The sequence below is a fragment of the Choloepus didactylus genome, chromosome 14 (assembly GCF_015220235.1).
Source record: "Choloepus didactylus isolate mChoDid1 chromosome 14, mChoDid1.pri, whole genome shotgun sequence".
NCBI lineage: Eukaryota > Metazoa > Chordata > Mammalia > Pilosa > Megalonychidae > Choloepus > Choloepus didactylus.
Genome location: NC_051320.1, coordinates 88,460,140 through 88,479,163, shown reverse-complemented (window position 1 = coordinate 88,479,163; position 19,024 = coordinate 88,460,140). Strand labels below are relative to the sequence as shown.

The 19,024-nt window shown below is 53.1% G+C and overlaps 1 protein-coding gene and 1 non-coding gene across 2 annotated transcripts in view; both read right to left on the bottom strand.

The window, feature by feature from the left end:
• CCN4 (cellular communication network factor 4) overlaps positions 1-16,911 on the bottom strand; it is a 32,684-nt gene extending 15,773 nt beyond the window's left edge. The window contains exons 1-2 of the mRNA XM_037802976.1: positions 16,794-16,911; positions 85-364 (exon numbers count right to left, since the gene is read on the bottom strand). Coding sequence (XP_037658904.1) covers positions 85-364; positions 16,794-16,865 — 352 coding nt within the window. The 5' untranslated portion in view covers positions 16,866-16,911. The remainder of the gene's footprint in view (positions 1-84; positions 365-16,793) is intronic.
• Positions 16,912-18,548: 1,637 nt separating this feature from the next.
• Positions 18,549-18,655, bottom strand: LOC119509689. The gene has a single exon (XR_005211754.1). It is a non-coding gene; the product is annotated as a U6 spliceosomal RNA (small nuclear RNA).
• Between the last annotated feature and the right edge of the window lie 369 nt (positions 18,656-19,024).

Genomic DNA, 19,024 nt, shown 5'->3' with positions numbered 1-19,024 from the left:
CTGTGGATTTGCCAAGGGAGAGGGGTCCTGGGCCGGGGTTGGGGGTGCTGGGGCTGGTAGGGGGGTCCGGGGGGTCTCACTTACGTGCACACACTCCTATTGCGTACCTCGGGCGGTCCCCGCTGTAGTCGCAGTAGAGACCCCGGTGGGGGTCACAGACGGTGGCCTCCGTGCAGTTGTCGCCGAGCTGCTGGGCACATACCTTGCAGCATTCACAGCCATCCGTGACGAGGCTGACCCCCAGCGGGCAGCGGGGCGGGGACAGCGGGCACTCGCACGGCCACTTGCAGAACTGGGGGCGTGAGGACGTGTCCTCCGGTGGCACTGGGGTGACGGCCATGGCTGTGGGGGCCGGGGGGAGGGCCTGCGGAGGAAAGCCGGAGATGAAGGAGGGCTGCTCAAACCAAGGCCCTCTGATCGCCCCCCGTCTTCATGGTGTTCACCAGGTTTCCATAAAATAATCATTTTTTCCCATCCTGTTTTTGAGAGCCAAGCACTTCCTTTCTTCCCATAGATCTGTAAGACAAACAGGGCTGAAGAGCCCCGTGTTCAGAGAGGTGAAGCAAATTGCCCTAATTTTTCTGCTAATTTTACTAATTTTCCTGTATCTGGCCAACCCACGCTCACGTTTCCTCCCTTCTTTGATCTTCCCCAGCCCAGAGGAAGGTGCCACTGGCCTCAATCTCTGGATGCGCAAGTGGAGGCCGCTGAGGCTCTAAGCAGCGAAACGTCCTGATGAATCACGTTGCAAAGACAGTACTCACATCCCTTGGCTGTTTTTCTACTTCCTGCAGATCACCCTCGTTATTCCACTTTATTCCTCTTTATTCCACTTAAGCATCCTAAGACCAAGTGCTTGACTATTATTATTTTCCCTTAGAGCTCATGGCTGGCCTTCCCCATGCCCCGTGGGGAGAATGTTAGGCTCCCTAGGCCAGTGCAAACCCTGCCAGGAGGAGTCTTTCCATGTAGCACTAAGGGTGACCACCCCCCACCCCCATACCCCCACCCCCACTTCTCCCCAGTAGCCCTAGTCCCAGCCGCCAGCCAGCAGGTACATCCTTATTTGGGCAAATGTGATGGGCATAAAAATGGGCATCAGCTGGGAAGGGAAAACAAGGCCCAAGGATCTGCTGTGGCCTGAAAAACAAGCCGAGGCTCTGGAGCCTCTGCAAGCGTAGGAGCTTGGAGCTGCCTGGGTCCCTGGGATGTGGTCACCTTCCTGCCCGCCCTGGCTGCCTCCTGAATGGCCATCCTGTCCCCTTGCTCTTTGCACAGAGGAAATCAGGGAGGGTGGGAGGAAGAGAATGACCTCGGGCTCAGCATGAGGGCTGAGCCAAGCTTGCAGCTGCCTCTCCCACTCCCAGGCCCGTGTGCTCCCTGCCACAGAGCATCCCATCTATGGGTTCTCAATCATGATTCCTAAATTCTGAGCTTAGCATGGGTGGGGTAAGGGCTTTTGAGGGGACAAATGGGGCTCCAGGCCGTCCCCTCCCTTTCCCACACATGAGGCCCAGCCCTATGGGATTGGCGTGGAAAGGAACTGTGTTCCTTTCTCTGAACAAGGGGTTCAGGTGTGGAAGTATCCAGACAAATTCTTTGTTTTACAGAGCAGGAAACTGAAATGTAAAGAGGCAAATGGGCTCCTCCAGGATCCCACCACCCACCCACGTTGGGGCTAGACACAAGCAAATCTCCTAACTCTCATTTTTGTACTCCTAACTTTGGCCCTCTCTGATTTCTTTTAGTCACCCAACAAGCATTTGCCAAGCTCACAGGATCTCTCAAGTTTGAGGCATTTGAAGATTAATAAAAGAAATTCCCTGGGCTTGAGGGGCCCACAGTTTAGGGGAGAGACAGATTTAAGAGGTAGAATGTTGCACTGCAAGGCGCTGAGCCCTGTGCAAAATGCTGGGCAACCCTGGCAGGCAGGGGGCCTCTCTGAACACCGGGACACGAATTGCTTTCAGAGGCAGTGGGGTCCATCCGTGCATGTTTGGGGCACACACTTGGTTGGTGGACCAGAAGTGATGGGGGTGGAGTGAGGTGCTACATTAGTCTGACTCGAGGTTCTGGGCGGGCTCACAGAAAGTGCAGTAACTAGTGATTCAACGAATAAAGGGCCCTAGAAAGTAAAAAAGGCAAACCCTGATTTGATGCCTTCATCACCTCTAGGTTTTATTTCCTACCTCAAGGCCTTTGCATTGCAATTCCCTGAGACCAAAATGCTATTCCCACCTCTCTTCCTCTAGGGACCTGCTACATGTCCATTTCTCCCATTTTCCTCCTCCCTCCTCATTGAGGACAGACAGGGTGGCATCTCTTCTAGGTCAGGGACAGAGACCCAGGATGGCCAAGAGCATCCTGCCCACACCCTCTTTGGGTTGGGCGGCACCCCGGGTGGGCAGCTTTCCAGGGTAATGTGCCCTAGCCTTGCTGGCAGGGAGCCAGGAGCTCTCTCTGGGGTTCGGCAATGCTGTCTTCGTCCACCTGGGGGGCATCAGTGTTTCCACCCTTGTTTCCTTTCCCTCAAGAACACAACATGACACGACACAAGACCAAAACCTCCAAATCAATAAAACCAAACACACACACACACACACACACACACACCACCCCTTTCTGATTCCTTGGAGAGATTTTTTCTTGACAACCTTGCCAGTCTGTTCGCAGGTCCTCAGGGCATATTCTTGGCTGAGAAATAAAAAGCCCTCTCTTCCATGAAGCCTTCCCTGCCTTTTCCAGGTTGATTGGACATATCATCTTTTCAGTGCTCCCAAAAGGTCTTGCACATCCCTCTTGTAACTGCCTGTCTGCCCCACTAGAAGGTGAAGCCCCACAAGGCAGGCCTCTGCTTTATTCTCTGTGTGCCTGAAACACAGGGCACAGCACACAGTAGGGCTTCACAAATGTTTATTGGTAGAATGTGTGGATGGGTGATTGGTGGCTAAATGGGCTTTGGTGCCACTTTGATATTCAGGGATATTCAGGGCATCACGTCTGGGGTCTCTCCTCCAGCACTGATTCAGGCTGGGTGTCAAGGAAAGAACATAGGACCTTGAGACAGTCAAAAGGGGGTTTCCATCCAGCTCTGACTCACTCTCTGTGTTGCTTTAGACAAACTTCTTAACCTTTCTGGGCCTCGACGTCGCCCTCTGTGACAAGGCCACAATTACCCCCACCACGTGGCGCTGTGGGAGGGTGAAGGGGCATGACCATGACGTATGCAGAAGCTCGAGTGCAGGGCCTGCCACACGGCAGACGCTCAAAAGCCTGCCTTCCCTTGCACTGCTTTGGGTATGTGTGCTCCCCCCACAGCACCAGCACAAGACTGGGGGGCCTGGACGCTCTGGGCTCAGCTGGGACGGGCCCCCCGCCCTCTGTCCTTCCCCGTGGTCACCTCGCCCATTCTCCTGTCTCCCTATCAAGTTAAAGATCCACGGTAGGAGCCTCCTTGCCAAGTACCTGCCTGGAGCCCCACACCTGCAGCCCGATTAGGGCCCCCCCCGAGAAAGCTCCCTCGGACCAGGGCGGCTGGGCTGCGCTGGGAGGGCTGGAGGCAGCGCTGAGCCCAACCTGTGCTGAGCCCCACCTGTGCTGAGCCCAACCTGTGCTGTTGGCGCCCTCTAGTGGCCGGAGATGCCCAGCACTCAGTCCGCAGAGGCCCCCGCGTGTGGGAGAAACTGGCTGTCAGCGCCTGGGGACTCTGGGATTTGGTGCCTGACCTCTCCAACTCTCGGTTCCCTTGTCCAGCACTGTCCCAAAGGGGTATGACCGCGGGCCACCAGTGAGTCCAGTCTGCTCCTGATGATCACTGAATTAACTCCCTCCCTCCCTCTCCGTGTGCTCTGGGTTTGGTTGTGCACACAGGGAAACAGATGACACAGGGTACCTGCTCTGGAGGCCCACAGTTGACTTGGGGAAATGCGCATTGACTCTTTCATTCCTTCTTCTATCTACAGACGCTCACTGAACACCTACTATGTGCTAGGTTTTGTGCTAAGCATGAAGGAAGCAAATGTGTAAAAGATACCATCCCTGGCTTCACTGGCTCGTCACCTCCTGAAGCCAAAGACATATAAACAGATCATCACAACCCAGGGTGATAAATGCAATAATGATGGGTTCACACATTCATTATCCCATTCAGTTGTTCACTCGACACCTCTCCAGTCAGTTTTTTCTTTGTGCCAGGCACTGTGCTAGGTGCTGGGGTTACCACGGAGAACGCAGAGGACCTGCCTGGGGGAGCCCAGAGGAGAGAGGGATGGCCGTGTCTGCTGGGAGCGGAGACGGCTTCTCAGAAGGCAAGTGGCCTTTGCAATCGGGACCCACGGCATCGGCTTCCAGTAAAACGGCCTGACTGAGAAACTCCAGGCAGCAGCTGGGGATGTGGGGGTGGGGGTGGTAACTTCTTAGGGGGCTCCCAGTTGCTCTTCTAGACTTAATTCCAGCGTGACCCCTGGCACCCCACACTCATCCAACTGCAGCCTTCCTGTGCTCCAAACAGGCTGAGCAGCCCATTTCCCCATTTCCTCCCTGGTGCTCCAATTCCCTCTAACCTTAATGCTAGATACAGCTCTCCTCTCCCTCCTCCTGCCCTCCCTTTCTCTCCCTCCCTCTCTCCCTTTCTCTCTCTCCCTCCCTTGCTCCCTTTGTCTTTCTCCCTCACTCAGGACATCAGCCATTTTGAATGCCTAGAAGGTCTGAAAAGCCCACCTGCCCTTTGCCTTGGTAAGTGGACCACTGTCATCAAGGTAATGCCTCTCTTTGCCCAGGAAGGATTGGAGGATCAGAGCTGAGGGGCTTCCTCAGAACTTCTGCTCCTTAGATCCCACGTGGAATTGAACTTCCCATTCCCTTGCAAATCCATTTGGGAAGCCAACCAAATCCCGAGGCAGCATCGATTCCTCCCTTTCTCCACTACCCAAGGACCAGCCATTGGTGCCTTCGTCACCCATCAGCGCCAGTCCCTGCTCGTGAGAGCCCGGAGGAGCCGTTGTGCCCTGACCAGTGAACGAGAGTGCATCTCCCGGTCACTCCCAAACCCCCAGCTGGGCCTGCAGGGAGCCTCTGGGTCAGCGCCCTCGCCCCACAGGTGACCATCACTGTCCCCTGGCCTCTGCTGCGCTGAGCTGGCTGCTCTTTGGGCTCTGGCCCTGCCCCAGAGACCCGGAGCTCAGGCCCTTCAGCCAGGCCTGGGCCCTTATTTCTGATGGACAATCAGAGTCTGACTCTTGTGATTCTTCGTTGTCAAAATGAAAGCAAAAAACCCATTCCTGTTTAAGCAATAGGCATTGGGACAAAACCCATAAAGCAGAAAGGTTATCCACAAATACCCTGGGAGTCAGGTAATTGGTGAATACAAAGATTTGGAGGCAAGTTCTTCACAGCCAAACAGGAATTAAGGAGAGGCCTGTACAATAGTCTAGAGATTTCTCTTGGCTCTCTCAAATGGTACTTTCTTTTTTGGGACTGGGGCTTTTCCTAGAACCCCAGAATGCTTGCCCAGGCCCTTAGGATCCCATGAGGCTCTTACCAGCATCCAGTTTCTTTTGAGGGGTTGGAGCCTGTCCCTGCTTTCCCCAACCACAGGCAGGAACCTGCCCCAAACTCTGCCCCTTCCCCAGAGTCTTGACTGTTGTCCTTTATCTACCACCAGCTACCCAGAGATACAGATGAAGAAAAAGTTCTTTGCAAACTCAATGCAATATGGATTCTACATTATTGTTTCCCAACAGTGCAAGCTAAGAAGAAAAAAAGGGGAAAAAATTACAAAGCAAGGAATGTGCCGTGTAGGGAAGGCCAGAGAAAGTAAAGACCAGCCTCGGGCACTTCCAATTGCTGTGGTTCACATAAAAGTCTCCTTTACGATGTGTTTCTAGAATTAGATTCCTGCAGATAGCACTGTGTTTATGGGGAAGACAAGAAGGTGGCAGCAAGTCCTGAGATGCTTCTCTGGCAGGATGCCCAAGACAGGGGTGCAGCCCGGCCCCTCCCAGTTCTGCTGGCTGCAGCCTCTGAACACAACCCGTTCAGGCTGCTCGCCAGACCCCCACCCCCTCCTCAGCACCCCCCTCGTAACAACCCAGGTCAGAGAATCTCAAACAGGGCTGCACCGCAGAATCACCTGCAGAGGTAGCTCCCAAATTTTGCTGCATGTTAGAACCACCTGGGGGTGCTTTAACAAACACTGGGGGGCAGATGCTGCCCCCAGAAGCTCTGATTTCATTGGTCTAGAAGGAACCTAGGCACTGGGAGTTTTCAAAGCTCCCTGCTGATGCTAAAGGCAGCAAATTTTGAAAACCAGTGGCCTATGGAACATGTTAAAATACCAGTCCCTGGACCCTACTTTGAAGATGCAGCTTCAGTTATTCTAGGCTGGGGCCCAGAGTCAGCAGTTTGATCTGTGCCCCTCACAGTTTTTAGGGGCGTAGGACACTGGGCAGAGGAAGGGAACAGGGCTGAGGGTTGTTGGGGACAGCCTCGTGTCCCCTACAAAAGGCACATTCAGGCCCCGACCAGGGTCCTGTGGGTGTGGGGTTATGGTGAATAGGATCTCTTTAAGGTGTTGCTTCAGTTGAGTTGTGGCCCAGCTGAATCAGGCTGCACTTTAATCTGGATTATTTCTTTACAAAGTGAAAGTCAGACAAAGAGATGCTCTGGGGAACAGCCAGAAGCTGGAAGTCAATGTCACCCAGCAGAGAAAGGAGAAGATACAGCCACATGCATTATCACGTGACAGAAGAGCCAAGGGCTGAGGCTCACCGGCAGCCAGCCCCAGAACACCACAGTCTTTAGGGAGCTGAAGCCTCCATTATGGTCTTCTCTTATTCTTAAAACCACAAGCCAACAGATTCCCATTGTTTAAGCTAACCCATGGTGAGGGATGTGTTTTAGCAGCCAGGGAACTAAAACGGGGGTCTAGGCTGTCTTCCTGTTGTGAGCACTTGACTTTTGGGCACCCACACTTGCATGCACTGTCTACTGACCCCCCTCCCCCCATATATACACACACCACCTTTCACAACACATCCCAGGTAGACCTGAAGAAGGCACACTCTGGGATTTCACAAGTGACACCCTGCTCAGTAAGCAGTTCTTGGGCAGTTCCTGGAAAATGCTATTGTACTTTGCCCTTGATGCTTTGCTAAAATGACTGAAAAATGGAATAAAAGGGGGAGGCAAGAGCAGCTCCCAATGATGAGATCCCTGTAGACAAAGAGGGTGATCGGAAGGCAGGTTCAAGAGAACAAATCGGTCCCTTCAGTCACACTCTAATGGACACACTTAAGATGATGAAAATTCTGAAGAAAAAAAAAAGAAATGTGACATAGGATATGCTGCATATATATTTTTGAAAAGATGTTTAAAAGTGAGTGGTAACTTAAACATTGAGGACTGACGGTTTGGTATGTTGAGCCCTCTGTCTTGGGCTTGCCCTTATGAAGCTTGTTACTGCAAAGGAGAGGCTAAACTTATAACTGTGCCTAAGAGTCTCCCCCTGAGTGCCTCTTTGTTGCTCAGATGTGGCCCTCTCTCTCTCTAGCTAAGCCACCTCAGTGGGTGAACTCACTGCCCTACCCCCTACATGGGACCTGACTTCTAGGGGTGTAAATCTCCCTGGCAAGGCAGGATATGACTCCCAGGGATGAATCTGGACCCAGCATCATGGGAATGAGAACATCTCCTTGACCAAAAGGGAGATGTGAAATGAAACAAAATAAAGTTTAATTCCAAATGGAGTCAAGAGGTCACTCTGGTGGACATTCTTACGCACTAGATAGATAACCCTTTTTAGATTTTAAGGTATTGGAATAGCTAGAAGTACATACCTGAAGCTATCAAACTGCAACTCAGTAGCCTTGACTCTTGAAATCGATTGTGTAACAAAGTAGCTTTCAAGGGGTGACAGTGTGATTGTGAAAACCTTGTGGATCACACTCCCTTTATACAGTGTATGGACAGATGAGTAGAAAAAATGGGGACAAAAATTAAATGAAAAATAGGGTGGGATGGGGGGATGATTTGGGTGTTCTTTTTCACTTTTATTTTTTATTCTTCTTATTCTTTCCGGTGTAAGAAAAATGTTCAAAAATACATATGGGTGATGAATGCACAACTCTGATGGTGCTGTGAACAGCTGATTGCATGCCATGGATGACTGTATAGTATGTGAATATATCTCAATAAAACCGAATTTAAAAGAAATGTGAGTGGTAACTATAGATTTTACAGTGGGTTCTAGCTTTCTGGAAATGAACCCCTCTTCCTTTGGGAATATGTAAGTCTGTAATTAGAACATTGTGCAGCAGTTTTACATCATTTTTATAAAAAATACATGGTGGGAGGCATGGAAGCAGAAAGCAGGGGGCTGGCCTTGGTGGGGTTGGGTGGGTGCAGCACCCATGGGACCTGAGACGGACGTCCCCTCTGATGAGGGAGGAGATGGAGCTAACCTTTTCTGAGAAGCACAGGTTTATCCATGAGCATGGCATGGGGGTGAGGGGGAGGCAGAGGCCCCTCTGCAGTGGGTGGAACTGATCCCCTCCCCCCCACCCTCTGTGACCTGGGGCAGTGCTCACCCTCTCTGAACTTCTATTTCCTCATTTGTAAAATGGCTGCGATGACAGCACCCTCCTGCGGCCCCAAGAGCATCACTATTACTCTTCCCATTTCACAGATGAGGAAACCCAGGCGAAGTAACTTGCTCAAGGTCTCGCAGTTGGGAAGTGGTATATGACCCCACAGTGCCCCCTAGGAACCCTCTCTTAATTGCCATGCTGCCTCACTCATTCCTTCATTTTCATTCCTTCCTTCCATCTCCCACCCGTGGAGCATGCACAAGACGTGGTCCTCGCCGGCAGGGAGCGCGCGGTCCAGTGAAAGACACGATTGCAACGCGGGGTGGTGAGGGCTGCAACGGAGCGGAGCCCGGGCGGGCAGGGCGCCCGGAAGGGGAGACAGTCACCCCTGGGGGCCCTTCAGGGACCGGGTGCCCCGTCTCCCCTCCCGGGTGCCCAAGCGCCGGCGGATCTGGGGCGCCGGCGCGCACGGCCTGGGGCTCTTTTCTGGGCCCGAAGGCCGCACGGGGACCACTAGGGGGCAGCGTCGAGGCGGGAACGACCGCAGCCGGCCCCGCTGGGCCTGGGGCTTGCGGAGAGGGGGCCCTGCCTGGAAGCGGTCTCGGGCCGCTCCTTCACCGAAGAAGGCCCGGGGGGGAGTGGGGGAACGCCGGCCGGGCCTGGGCCCCTGCACGCCCTCTCCCGATGCGGGCAGCCCTCCCGGTGGGGCCCGGAGCCTGGTCCTGCTCAGACCGCCCTCTCGGAAAGCGCTTGGCTCCCACCCCAGGGAGACTGTCCGGCTGGGCGTTGGGACTGCGGGTCCCCATCACGCACCTCCCGGGCCGCGGCTCCCACGGCAGCGACTTCCAGAGTATAGAAGGCCCAGGGACCGACCCTGCTTTGGCTCATGATGGGATGAGGAAGGTGTTTTTGTGACTTTCTACTCATTGGTTTTTTATAAACAGAGTCGTGAGAGCTTCTGGTGGGGCGAGCTGGTTTTTTTCATGTGGAGAGGCTAGAAAGGGGCAAGAAGCCAAGTTTCCTTCCAAATAATGAGCCCTCTTAGGACATAGCCTTTCCCAATCCATGCATTTATTCGTTCACTCATTCGTCAAGCATAAAGAAAGCATCCACTAAGTTCAAAGGGCTGAGGCCAAAGCATCAGGGAATGGGAAGAGGCCATTAAAGGGGAGGGGTCCAAACTCCAGCCCAGGAGCCATATTCGGTCCACAGCCTGTTTTTGTAAGGGCAGAAAATGGTTTTTACATTTTAAAGAATGGTAAAAACAACAAAAGAAAAGGGGGTGGGCAAGAGAAAGGGAAGGAGGAGGAGGAGAAGGAGAAGAAGGACGAGACACAAAGCCCGCAGCTCCCCCTGGCTCGGTGGGGAAGAACCCCCCCCTCCCGAGGGTGTCTGTTAAGAGGACATGAATGTCATAAGACAGAGAAGAGCCAGAAAGACGTTTAGGCAGAAGGAACAGCATGGACAGGTGTGCAGAGGTGGGGACACATGCGTGTTCAGGAGAAGGGCCCAGGAAGGAGGCAAGAAGGTGAACCAGGAGCAGTGCCAAAGGATGAGGCTTGGGCCGGGCTCTCAGCGGAGGTAAAGCCACACCCGCTGAGCATTCGAGGCCAGCTCTCCGGCCTTTCCGACCACCTGCCTCCTTGGGCGCAGATAAGCTCAGAGGTAAATTCCCACGTCACTGGCCAGAAGCGGGGGCACGAGAGGCGATCCCCTTTCTGCATCTAAACACTCTGATTATAGTCCAGATCATCCATGGCAGGTTCCTTCTCCTTCCTCCTGCTCTCATGGACTGGAACCCGAGGCCGGAGCAAATCCCTGGAGGGGTGTTGGTGGGAGGGGCTGACGGTGGGAGAGCTCCCCCTGGTGGAGGTGTGGGGAGCTGGGAGCCGCAGGTGCAGGGATCAGGGCAGGTAATGGCCCCCAGATTTCAGATGGGGCAGATGCAGCATTATTCCCTGAGATGGGAGAGGCAGGCAGAGACCCAAGACCCTTCCATAACATCCCACAGATTATCTACAAAGATGCTTCCCCGACTTGTGAAATCTCAAGAAGCATCTGAGGATGGGAAGTGTTAAAACTCTGGAGTCCTGGACCCCTTCCCAGTCCGATTCAGTGATCCGCAGGGGGTCTGGTATACCTGTGCACACAGCTCCCCAGGGATTCTAACGACCAGGCTGATGGGAAAACACTGAGATGGTGGGCCCCACTGGCCAGGAAGCTGCCGGTGGGTTTTAGTTTTATGCGTGTGGTATGGACCCCCCAGATCAGGTACACCCTGAGGGCTTGACAGAAGAGATGTGGGCCATGAGGGGAACATTTTTTTGGACAACTTGAGAGGGAGGAAGCCTAGCTAGAGGGGCATCCCAGAGCCCTGGGCACACCTTTTCAGGTGCAAAGGCCAGCACCACTCTGGAGTAGCAGCAGCATGCATTTCTCTAGCAAGCCTTCCAGAGTGATCACATGTGAGCCCTGCCGTTAAATAATGGATCCACCTAATGGATGAGGGAGTGGATTCTAGCACTGTGCCGTGGCTCCAGCTAGAAGCGAGTTTAGGGCTCAAGTTCAACCTCTTCATTTTCAAGGTGAGAAAATGAGCCCAGAGATGGCCAGTGGCTTGCCGAAAGTCACACATCCGTGAATTATTTTTCCTGCTCTTCTAGTCATCACGTCAAGTCTATTGTATACTCCAAGGGCAGGGTTACAAGCCCTGCTCCCTCAGAGTATTTCTCTACCTTTAGACTGCTGGTTCCCCAGCGACACCCAGCTCCCAGCAGGCTACAGGCACACGCCCTGCTCTCCACTCTCAGGCCCAGTGCAGGATCTCGAGGGGCAGGCAGGTTCCCCCTCCCTCCTCTCCTTGGGGCCTGGGCTCTCATTTCCTCGCCCTCCCCCTTCCACTCCCCACCAGGGTTTAGCAGATCCACAATCAACGGCCCAAGCCTGGACCTGCCTGGACTGGGAGTCTGGGGGTGGTCGGGAGCAGATGGTATCGCCCCCCAGGCCCAGCCCAGCTGGAAGGTCCATTATGCATGTTTTGAGAGGCCCGTTTCTTCTTCCCACCTCCAACTTCCCCTTCTCTCGTGGACAGGAGAGGCGGCAGACTAGCAGAAAGTCAGACTGGAGGAGAGACCGTCTCCTCCGTCAGTCAGGGCCAGACCTGGCATTTACATTCTCCGCCATCCCCACAGCCTTGACCCTCCGCCTCTCCCTGAATCCTCACCAGACCCCTCACTGCCGAGTTAAGAATCTGCCTCCTACCCTGGAACCATCCTCGACAGTTAGGATGAAGAGCAGACCGTCACACCGCATGTCTAGGAAGAGGAAGGGGCTCAGCACACAGGAAGGACTGTTAGTGCCGATTGAACAAAATAACTGAACAGCCATGAACCCACGGAACTCTCTCGCCTTGTAAGAAAATCGCACCTCCAAATGGCAGCAGCAGCCTCGGTATTTCTTTCTCCCTCACAATAATCCAAGGGCGTTTTCATCAACTGCCCTTCAAATGTCCCAGGGTAGCTGGCCAGGGTGTGGGAATCTTGGGATCCTCAGAAAATGTCCCCAGTACTGACTCCGGTCCAGCCAAGGAATTAGGCTGCCCCTCTCCCACCCACCCCGGTGCTGTGCCCAGGGTCTTCATAAACTACCTTGCTCCCTGGGACCTGGATTTGTCCGCAGCCTGAGCTGTCCCACTCACGGTGGGATTCTTTCCACCTGCTATTGGAACAATAGTAAATGTTTCCCTTGGATGTGCCAGGGACGTCTTGTGCTTTATTCCCATTCAATTCTTTAACCTTCGCAACCACTCCAAGAAGTGAGTACTAGCATTATGTCTTTTGACAGAGAAAGAAACCAACTGGGAAAGGCTGGGTTCCTCGTGCAAGGTTGCACAGCTTATCAGTGGAGGAGCTGGGATGAGATCCCACCACATAGCCTCTCACCCCCCACACCTGTTATCATAGCTGTAGGTATGCTTGTGTCTTTCTAGTCTACTAAAATTGAACGTGAGCCATATGCAGAATTTAAAATTTTCTGATAGCCACATTAAAAAGGTAAAAGGAAAAAAAGGTGAAATTTAATAATATATTTTGTTGAGCCCGATATGTTAGAGATATTTCAACCTAGAGTCAACATATAAAAATTATTAGGGAGAATTTTACATCCTCATATGCATACCAGGTCTTTGAAATCCGGTGTGTGTTTCACACTTACTGCGCATCTCGAATGTGACCAGTCGCATTCTAGACGCTCGGTAGCCTCAGGTGGCCAAGTGGACACGCAGGGCTAGAGTCCAGTGATGGGACCCGCCTCTCAGGTGAGCGTGGGCGTCAGGTGAGTCGATGTTTGTGGAGCACTTAGGATGCCCTGCTTGATGAAGGTGAGCCTTTTTATCATCCTTGTTACTGGACAGAAAGGGGCTCGGTAGGGATTGTGGAAGGAATGGGCAAACGTGTCAAAGGGAGCCCTGCTCGTGGACGTGTGCAGCGTTACACGGCTCTATCGTGACGCTCTAGCCTGACCTTGCTTTGGCTTCCTGGCCGGGCTTGGCAGCCTTCCCAGCCCCTGCTGGGTCTCACCCTGGGCGTGGCTGGTGCACGCCCGCCTCCCGTGCTGGGACCCCAGGTGGGGAGTGCCCCCTCCCCGCGGCCCCGGGAGATGGCAGAGCTTCCTGGGAAGAAGCCCAGGACTTCTGTTCGGAGCCGAAGGCAGCTTCCAGCCCTGGGCTGCTTCACCGGCCCCGGGAAGGGCCCTTTCCAGACGCCTCAGGGGAGGTGAGTCTGCTGATGAGCCTGGGGTCCAGGTCAGTCCCCCAGGAAGCTGCATTCGTCCGCTCTCCTGCCCACTCTGTGGGCCACCCTTGCCAAGCGCTGTGCTAAGGTGGACATCTCCGTTCAGTGTGCGCTCGTGCAGGCGTCTCGACAAGCGGTGGGCAGAGGGGTCCGGGCTGGGAGAGACATTCAAGAAGCCTGAGGAGGCTCCCAACTGGGAGGTGATGGGCGTGAGGCCTGGGAGTGCTGTGGCAGCACCCTCAGATCCCAGCCATAAGCAGGAGGTGCGAGAGGCATGTGTGCACGTGCCCCCTTTTTCCTAAAGGTGATATTTGGTCACATGCCCAGGTTCACATTATTTGTGATTAGTCCTAAGAGTGGAGAAGGCGTTTGTATTCTGAACCCAATATATGAGCCCTCGCACACTCACACACCATGGAAGCCACAACACCCAGACACCACATTCTCACAGACCCTTCACCCTTGCACACTCACATGTCATGGAGGCCACAACACCCAGATACCACATTCTCACAAACCTGTACACTCACACACAACCTGGGAGGTTAGACCCTCAGGCAGCTGACATTCTCACAGACACTTGCACACCCATGTGCCTCCCACCCACATTTCCGTGGGAGACAGGGCCTGGGTTCCACCTGTAGACTGTACAGAGACCACCGCAGACCTAATGTTGCTCACAGCATTTGTTGACCTGCTTCCACACTTCTGAGAGTTTTCCCTCCTGCTGTTGAGGCCGCTCGTCCCGGTTCACAAACGAGGAAGCCGAGGCCCGCAGTGCCAAGGGCCTTGCTGAGGCCGGCAATGCTGAGAGCTGCGCCTGCTCTCAGGCCCCCTCCTGACGACATCGTTCCTGCTGCCCCTCTCTCAGATGTGGGGATAGGCACCTCCTCCCTCACCAAGCCCATAAGCTCTGCGGGCAATGGACCATGGGCCTCTCATTTCTGCATCTCTCAGGGCACAAGTAAGAAGGCCAGGGAGGCAGGGGGCTGTTTTGCAGAGAACTGGACGCAGGTTCACATCCCTGCTCCACTGCCTGCTAGCTGTGTGACTTTGGGCAAATTACTTAACCTCTCTGAGCCTTCACTTTCACATCTATGAAAGGGAATAAGAATCATATCTGCTTAATAGTACTGCTATGGGGATTATAGGAGGTAAGAAATAAAGGTCAATAGATGTTTGCTGAGTGGACTGAAATAGAATATACATGGCATAGAGCATTTGGCACAGAACATGCTAATGCTAACTAAATACACCCCTTTCTCTTAGCACCTGATGGGTGCTCAGTAAGCACAGAAGGAAGCAAAGAAGGAGGGGATGAAAAAAAAAGTTAACCATATCTGTACTATACTTTGTCATTTACTAAACTCCTGAATATACTTGGCCAGGTTCCTGAACTCACCATTCCATTCCCCTCCTTGATTTGTCGCTTCCTGGGCCGTCATCTTCCTTCTTAGTTACAGAACCTTCCTATGGGGCTTTAATATCTGACAGGGCTCCTCCTTCATAACTGTGCTTCCTCCAAGAGTTCTTGCCAATTCTCACAGACTATTTCTTCCATATGAACATTTAGGATCATTTTTTCCATTAAAAATCCCACTGGGTCCCGGATCGTACTTGCATTCTGTTTATGTATCAGCCCGGAAGGACGGCCACGTATGGAATTTGGCTATGGAGATGGCACTGGCTCTTGACTCTTTCTCACAGCCTTTGGGGGCTTTAGGGAGGCCACAGGAACTCTGGCACTGTGCCTTTGTCCCAAGCGCCCCTGGAGTGGGTGGTCCTGGTCCCCAGAGAAGGTCCCCAGGAGGGGCTATTTGGAGCCCGCGCCTCTGCACCCCACTCTTCCTGAGTGCTGGTGGCTCTGGGGAGGTAGCAAGGGCTCCAGCATGGAAGGAGCCTCCGCGACTTCTCTCCTGGCTTCTCCTTGCTCTGACGTGGGCTGCCCTAAACCCCTTCTCCATCCACTCCCTGCCCTCCCAGGGCAAAGCGGTGCCCCCAGTCCTGAAATAAAGGCTCCCGCCACTCCTTCAGGTTCCCCCGACCTGTACGATTCGCTCACGGTTCCCCCTAAGCTAGGGAAGTTCTGGTAGGAAGAGCAGGATTTGGCCTCAAAAGAGCTCAGTTTGAACACCAGCCACTTGCTAATTTTGAGTCCCTGGCTTGCTCAGTCTCTGTTTCTTTTCATTAGTAAAACGGAGCTAATATTACACCTTCTTTTTTTGGAGGGTAGCTGGGCACCAACCACAGGCTGGTGCCGTGCCAAGGATGAAGGACTGCCCCGTGAAGCAGACAGATGCCCCCTGCCCTCGCTGGGCACAAGACCCTCCCTCAGCCCTCAGCTCCCAACCTCAGGCTCAGGTTGACTCTGAATCCGAGCCTCTGAGCCCTTGGCAAGGAGCTTAACTTTGAGCCTCAGCCTCCTCTCCGTGAATGGGGACACTGATCCCAAAGGAAGCCATCGGGGTGAGTAGCTAACAGGCCTCCCTACCGTCTCCCCTCCGTCTCTTGGCTTTGCCACTGGCAGCCAGCCCTGGCCTGGGCTGCGGGATCTGGGATTCAGAAGCTCTGCCCAGCTGCCCACAACCTGCCATCCTGTGCCTGCCTCTGCTCCATCTTTCCTGCCCCACGCCTGGTGCCAGCAGCTGGCTCTGTGCTGCCACGTGTCCTCTGTGGCAATTTGGGGGTGCAGACCTCCATCCCTTCCCCCATGGGGCCTGTTCTTTAGCCTTGGTCTGCTCTGGGACAGAGGTAGCAGACAGAGAACCTCAGGATTCCTGCCTGGAAACGGTGGGCTTCACAGGCAGGACCCAGAGGTGCCTACTCCACAGACTGTAGAGGGCTGTGCAAGCCTATCCCACAAACTATAGAGGGCTGTGCAAGCTCACAGTGGCAGCAGTTGGGGTTAGAAATCATCCCAGGCACTGTGTGCTCAAGTGAGGAGCTTTTGCTGAAAGCTGGCATTTTCTTTTCCAACTTTTCTTGGCTTTTTACACTCCTTGTAGTATCTCTGGCTGTCTTGAGCTTCCAATGCTTAGAGACTCTTTTTTGAACTCTAAGGACTTTGGAAGTATCCTAACAACTTCCACATTTTATGATGCTCAGAAAGGCTGCATGACCAGCCCAAGGTCACACAGCCAGTCTTGGCAAGGCTGGGTCTAAAGCCGGGAGTCCTGGCCCTCCGTCGAATCAGGCTTTGTTTCAGGTGGGCGAGGAGGGCAGCAAGGCTGGTCTGGTTTTTTCCCTGCAGTTATTGCACCTCCTCCTCACCCTGCCAGGTTCAACTGGCCCCAGACTGCCCTAGTGTACACTGTGGTCCTCGCCCTCGCCCCCTGCCCCTCTCAGCCTGCCCCCCAGCCCCAAACAGGGTCTAGAGCAGGAGCCGGTGGGGAAGGGAGCCCCTCCAGGCAGGACTCACCGTCACCAGGGTACTGCCCGCAGCAGCTGCTGCTGTCACTGCCACCAGAGTCCAGGGCAGGAGCCACCTCATGCCTGGAAGTCGGTGGCAAGAGCATCCACCAAACAGCCGGGAGGATTCAGCCTCCTCTCCGGGGAGCTGGGTCCAGGACGGCCCGGCCCATCGGGAGCTTCACATCAGCCTCTTCGCAGCCCGTGGGGGGCTTTATTAAAGCACGAGCTGACGTCAGGGTTAAAGACAAACCCTGCATTTTTCTCTGAAAAAACTTTTCCTGCCTCTCTCTCTCTCTTTTTTTTTTCTTTCTTTCCCTCTGTCCCCACCTCCAAGCTTGGCCAGCCTCCCCGGCTCTGACAGTTCTTAAAGGGAAAGTTACAGGGCTGCGACTTCACACGGGGGCACTAATCCCCCCGGGGAGCTGGGGTCCTTGGTGGAGGTGTTTCACAAAGGGAGGGCGGGGAGGAGGCAGGAGGGCTCCCGGGGGGAAAATAAACTCCCACTCATTTATTGAAGCTGCTCCTACTTCTGGTTTTCATTTGTGATCTTTCGCTCCTCTCTCTCTAGCTGCAAAGATCAGAGGCTTTTAGTTGACCAGTCTAGAAATGATAGGAATTCACAAGTGGAGTCGGAACTAAGCCCAGGTTATTAGCATCACCTTTGCTAAAACGAAAGCTCAGTGTTGACCAGTTACTGGAGCTCCCTGCCCTGCCCATCAGCCAGAGGCCCATCAGGAGAGCTCTGGGCAGTTGTCCTCCTTGGTGGGTTTGGGCCTCCTGGCTCTTCCCCCTGGTGGGCCTCTGCCACAGAAGTCACCGGAGAGAGAAAGGAGGTGCGGAGTCCTCGATAAGGACCTAACCTGCCCCAGTTCGGTTACTGTCATCTCCCACGTGGACCGCTGGCCAGCCTCCTGACGGATCCCCTAGCTTCTCCTTTCATGCTGATTGAAGCAACCAGAACCATCCTCGGAAGAGCCAGCTAAATCATGCCACTCTCCTGGACTCAGCCTTCCACAGGCTGGCCGCTGTTGAGCTGAGCATGGGGCCCTTGTCCTGGCCGTGGCCTCGCAGGCCAGCTTCTCCCTGTTCCCTTCTCTTTCCACTCTCCCTCTTACCTATCGTGATGGCTGCCCTGACGTTCCTCTCGCACCCCAGCCAGCTCCCATCTCGGGCCTTTGCACCTGCCCTTCCCTCAGCCGGGAACGCTCTACCCCAATGTTGGTTTTTGTTAATTTTTTTTTTTTTTTAAATTAGAGAAGTTGTGGGTTTCCAGAACAATCATGTGTAAAATACAGGATTCCCGTGCACCACCCCACCAACACCTTATATTGGTGTGGAACATTTGTTGCAATTGATGACAGCACTTTTTGTAATTCGACTATGGACTTTTTTTTTTTTTTAATGGTAGTTACTTTTGTTACAATTAATGAAAAATTATTTAAACAGCACTATGAACTATCATCCATAGTTTACATTAGGTGTATTTTTTTCCCATATACCACCCTATTATTCACACTTTGTATTAGTGTCATACATTTGTTATAATTCGTGACAGAATGTTCTTATACTTGTACTATTAACTATAGTCCATCATCTACAATACAGTTTGCTGTGCTTTACAGTCCTATGCTTTATCTTTTAATTTTTAATTTAGTAACATACATAACCTAAAATTTTCCCTTGTTACCACATTCACCTATATTCAATGCTGTCAATTATTAGTCACAATAATGTGCTACCATCATCACTATTCATTTCCAAAAAATATATGGAATGCTTCACGAATTTGTGTGGCATCCTCGTGCAGGGGCCACGTTAATCTTCCCTGTATTGTTCCAATTTTAGTAAATGTGCTGCCAAAGTGAGCACTACCCTGCAGTTTAATAACAGTTGCTTCTTCTCTTCCCTTTTCCTTCCCTTATTAGCATGCAGATGTTGAAACCTGTTGCTGCCCAGAGAGGACAGCAGGCCTGCGACTATAGAGGGGGTTTACGAACGTGGGCATGACTGCACCAGAAGTGACTCTGAAGCTCTCTCTATTCATTCTGGGCATTCATTTGACCCATTTCTAGCCAATGAGACACAAGGGAAAATCTCCCAGGATCTTCTAGGAAAAAATTCCTTCCTCAGAAGGAGAAAGACATTTCTCCTCCCAAACTCTTTGCTCCTTGTGTGCAAACATGATGGCTGGAGCTACAGCAACCATTTTGAATCTATGAGGTACAAGTCTAAGGAAGA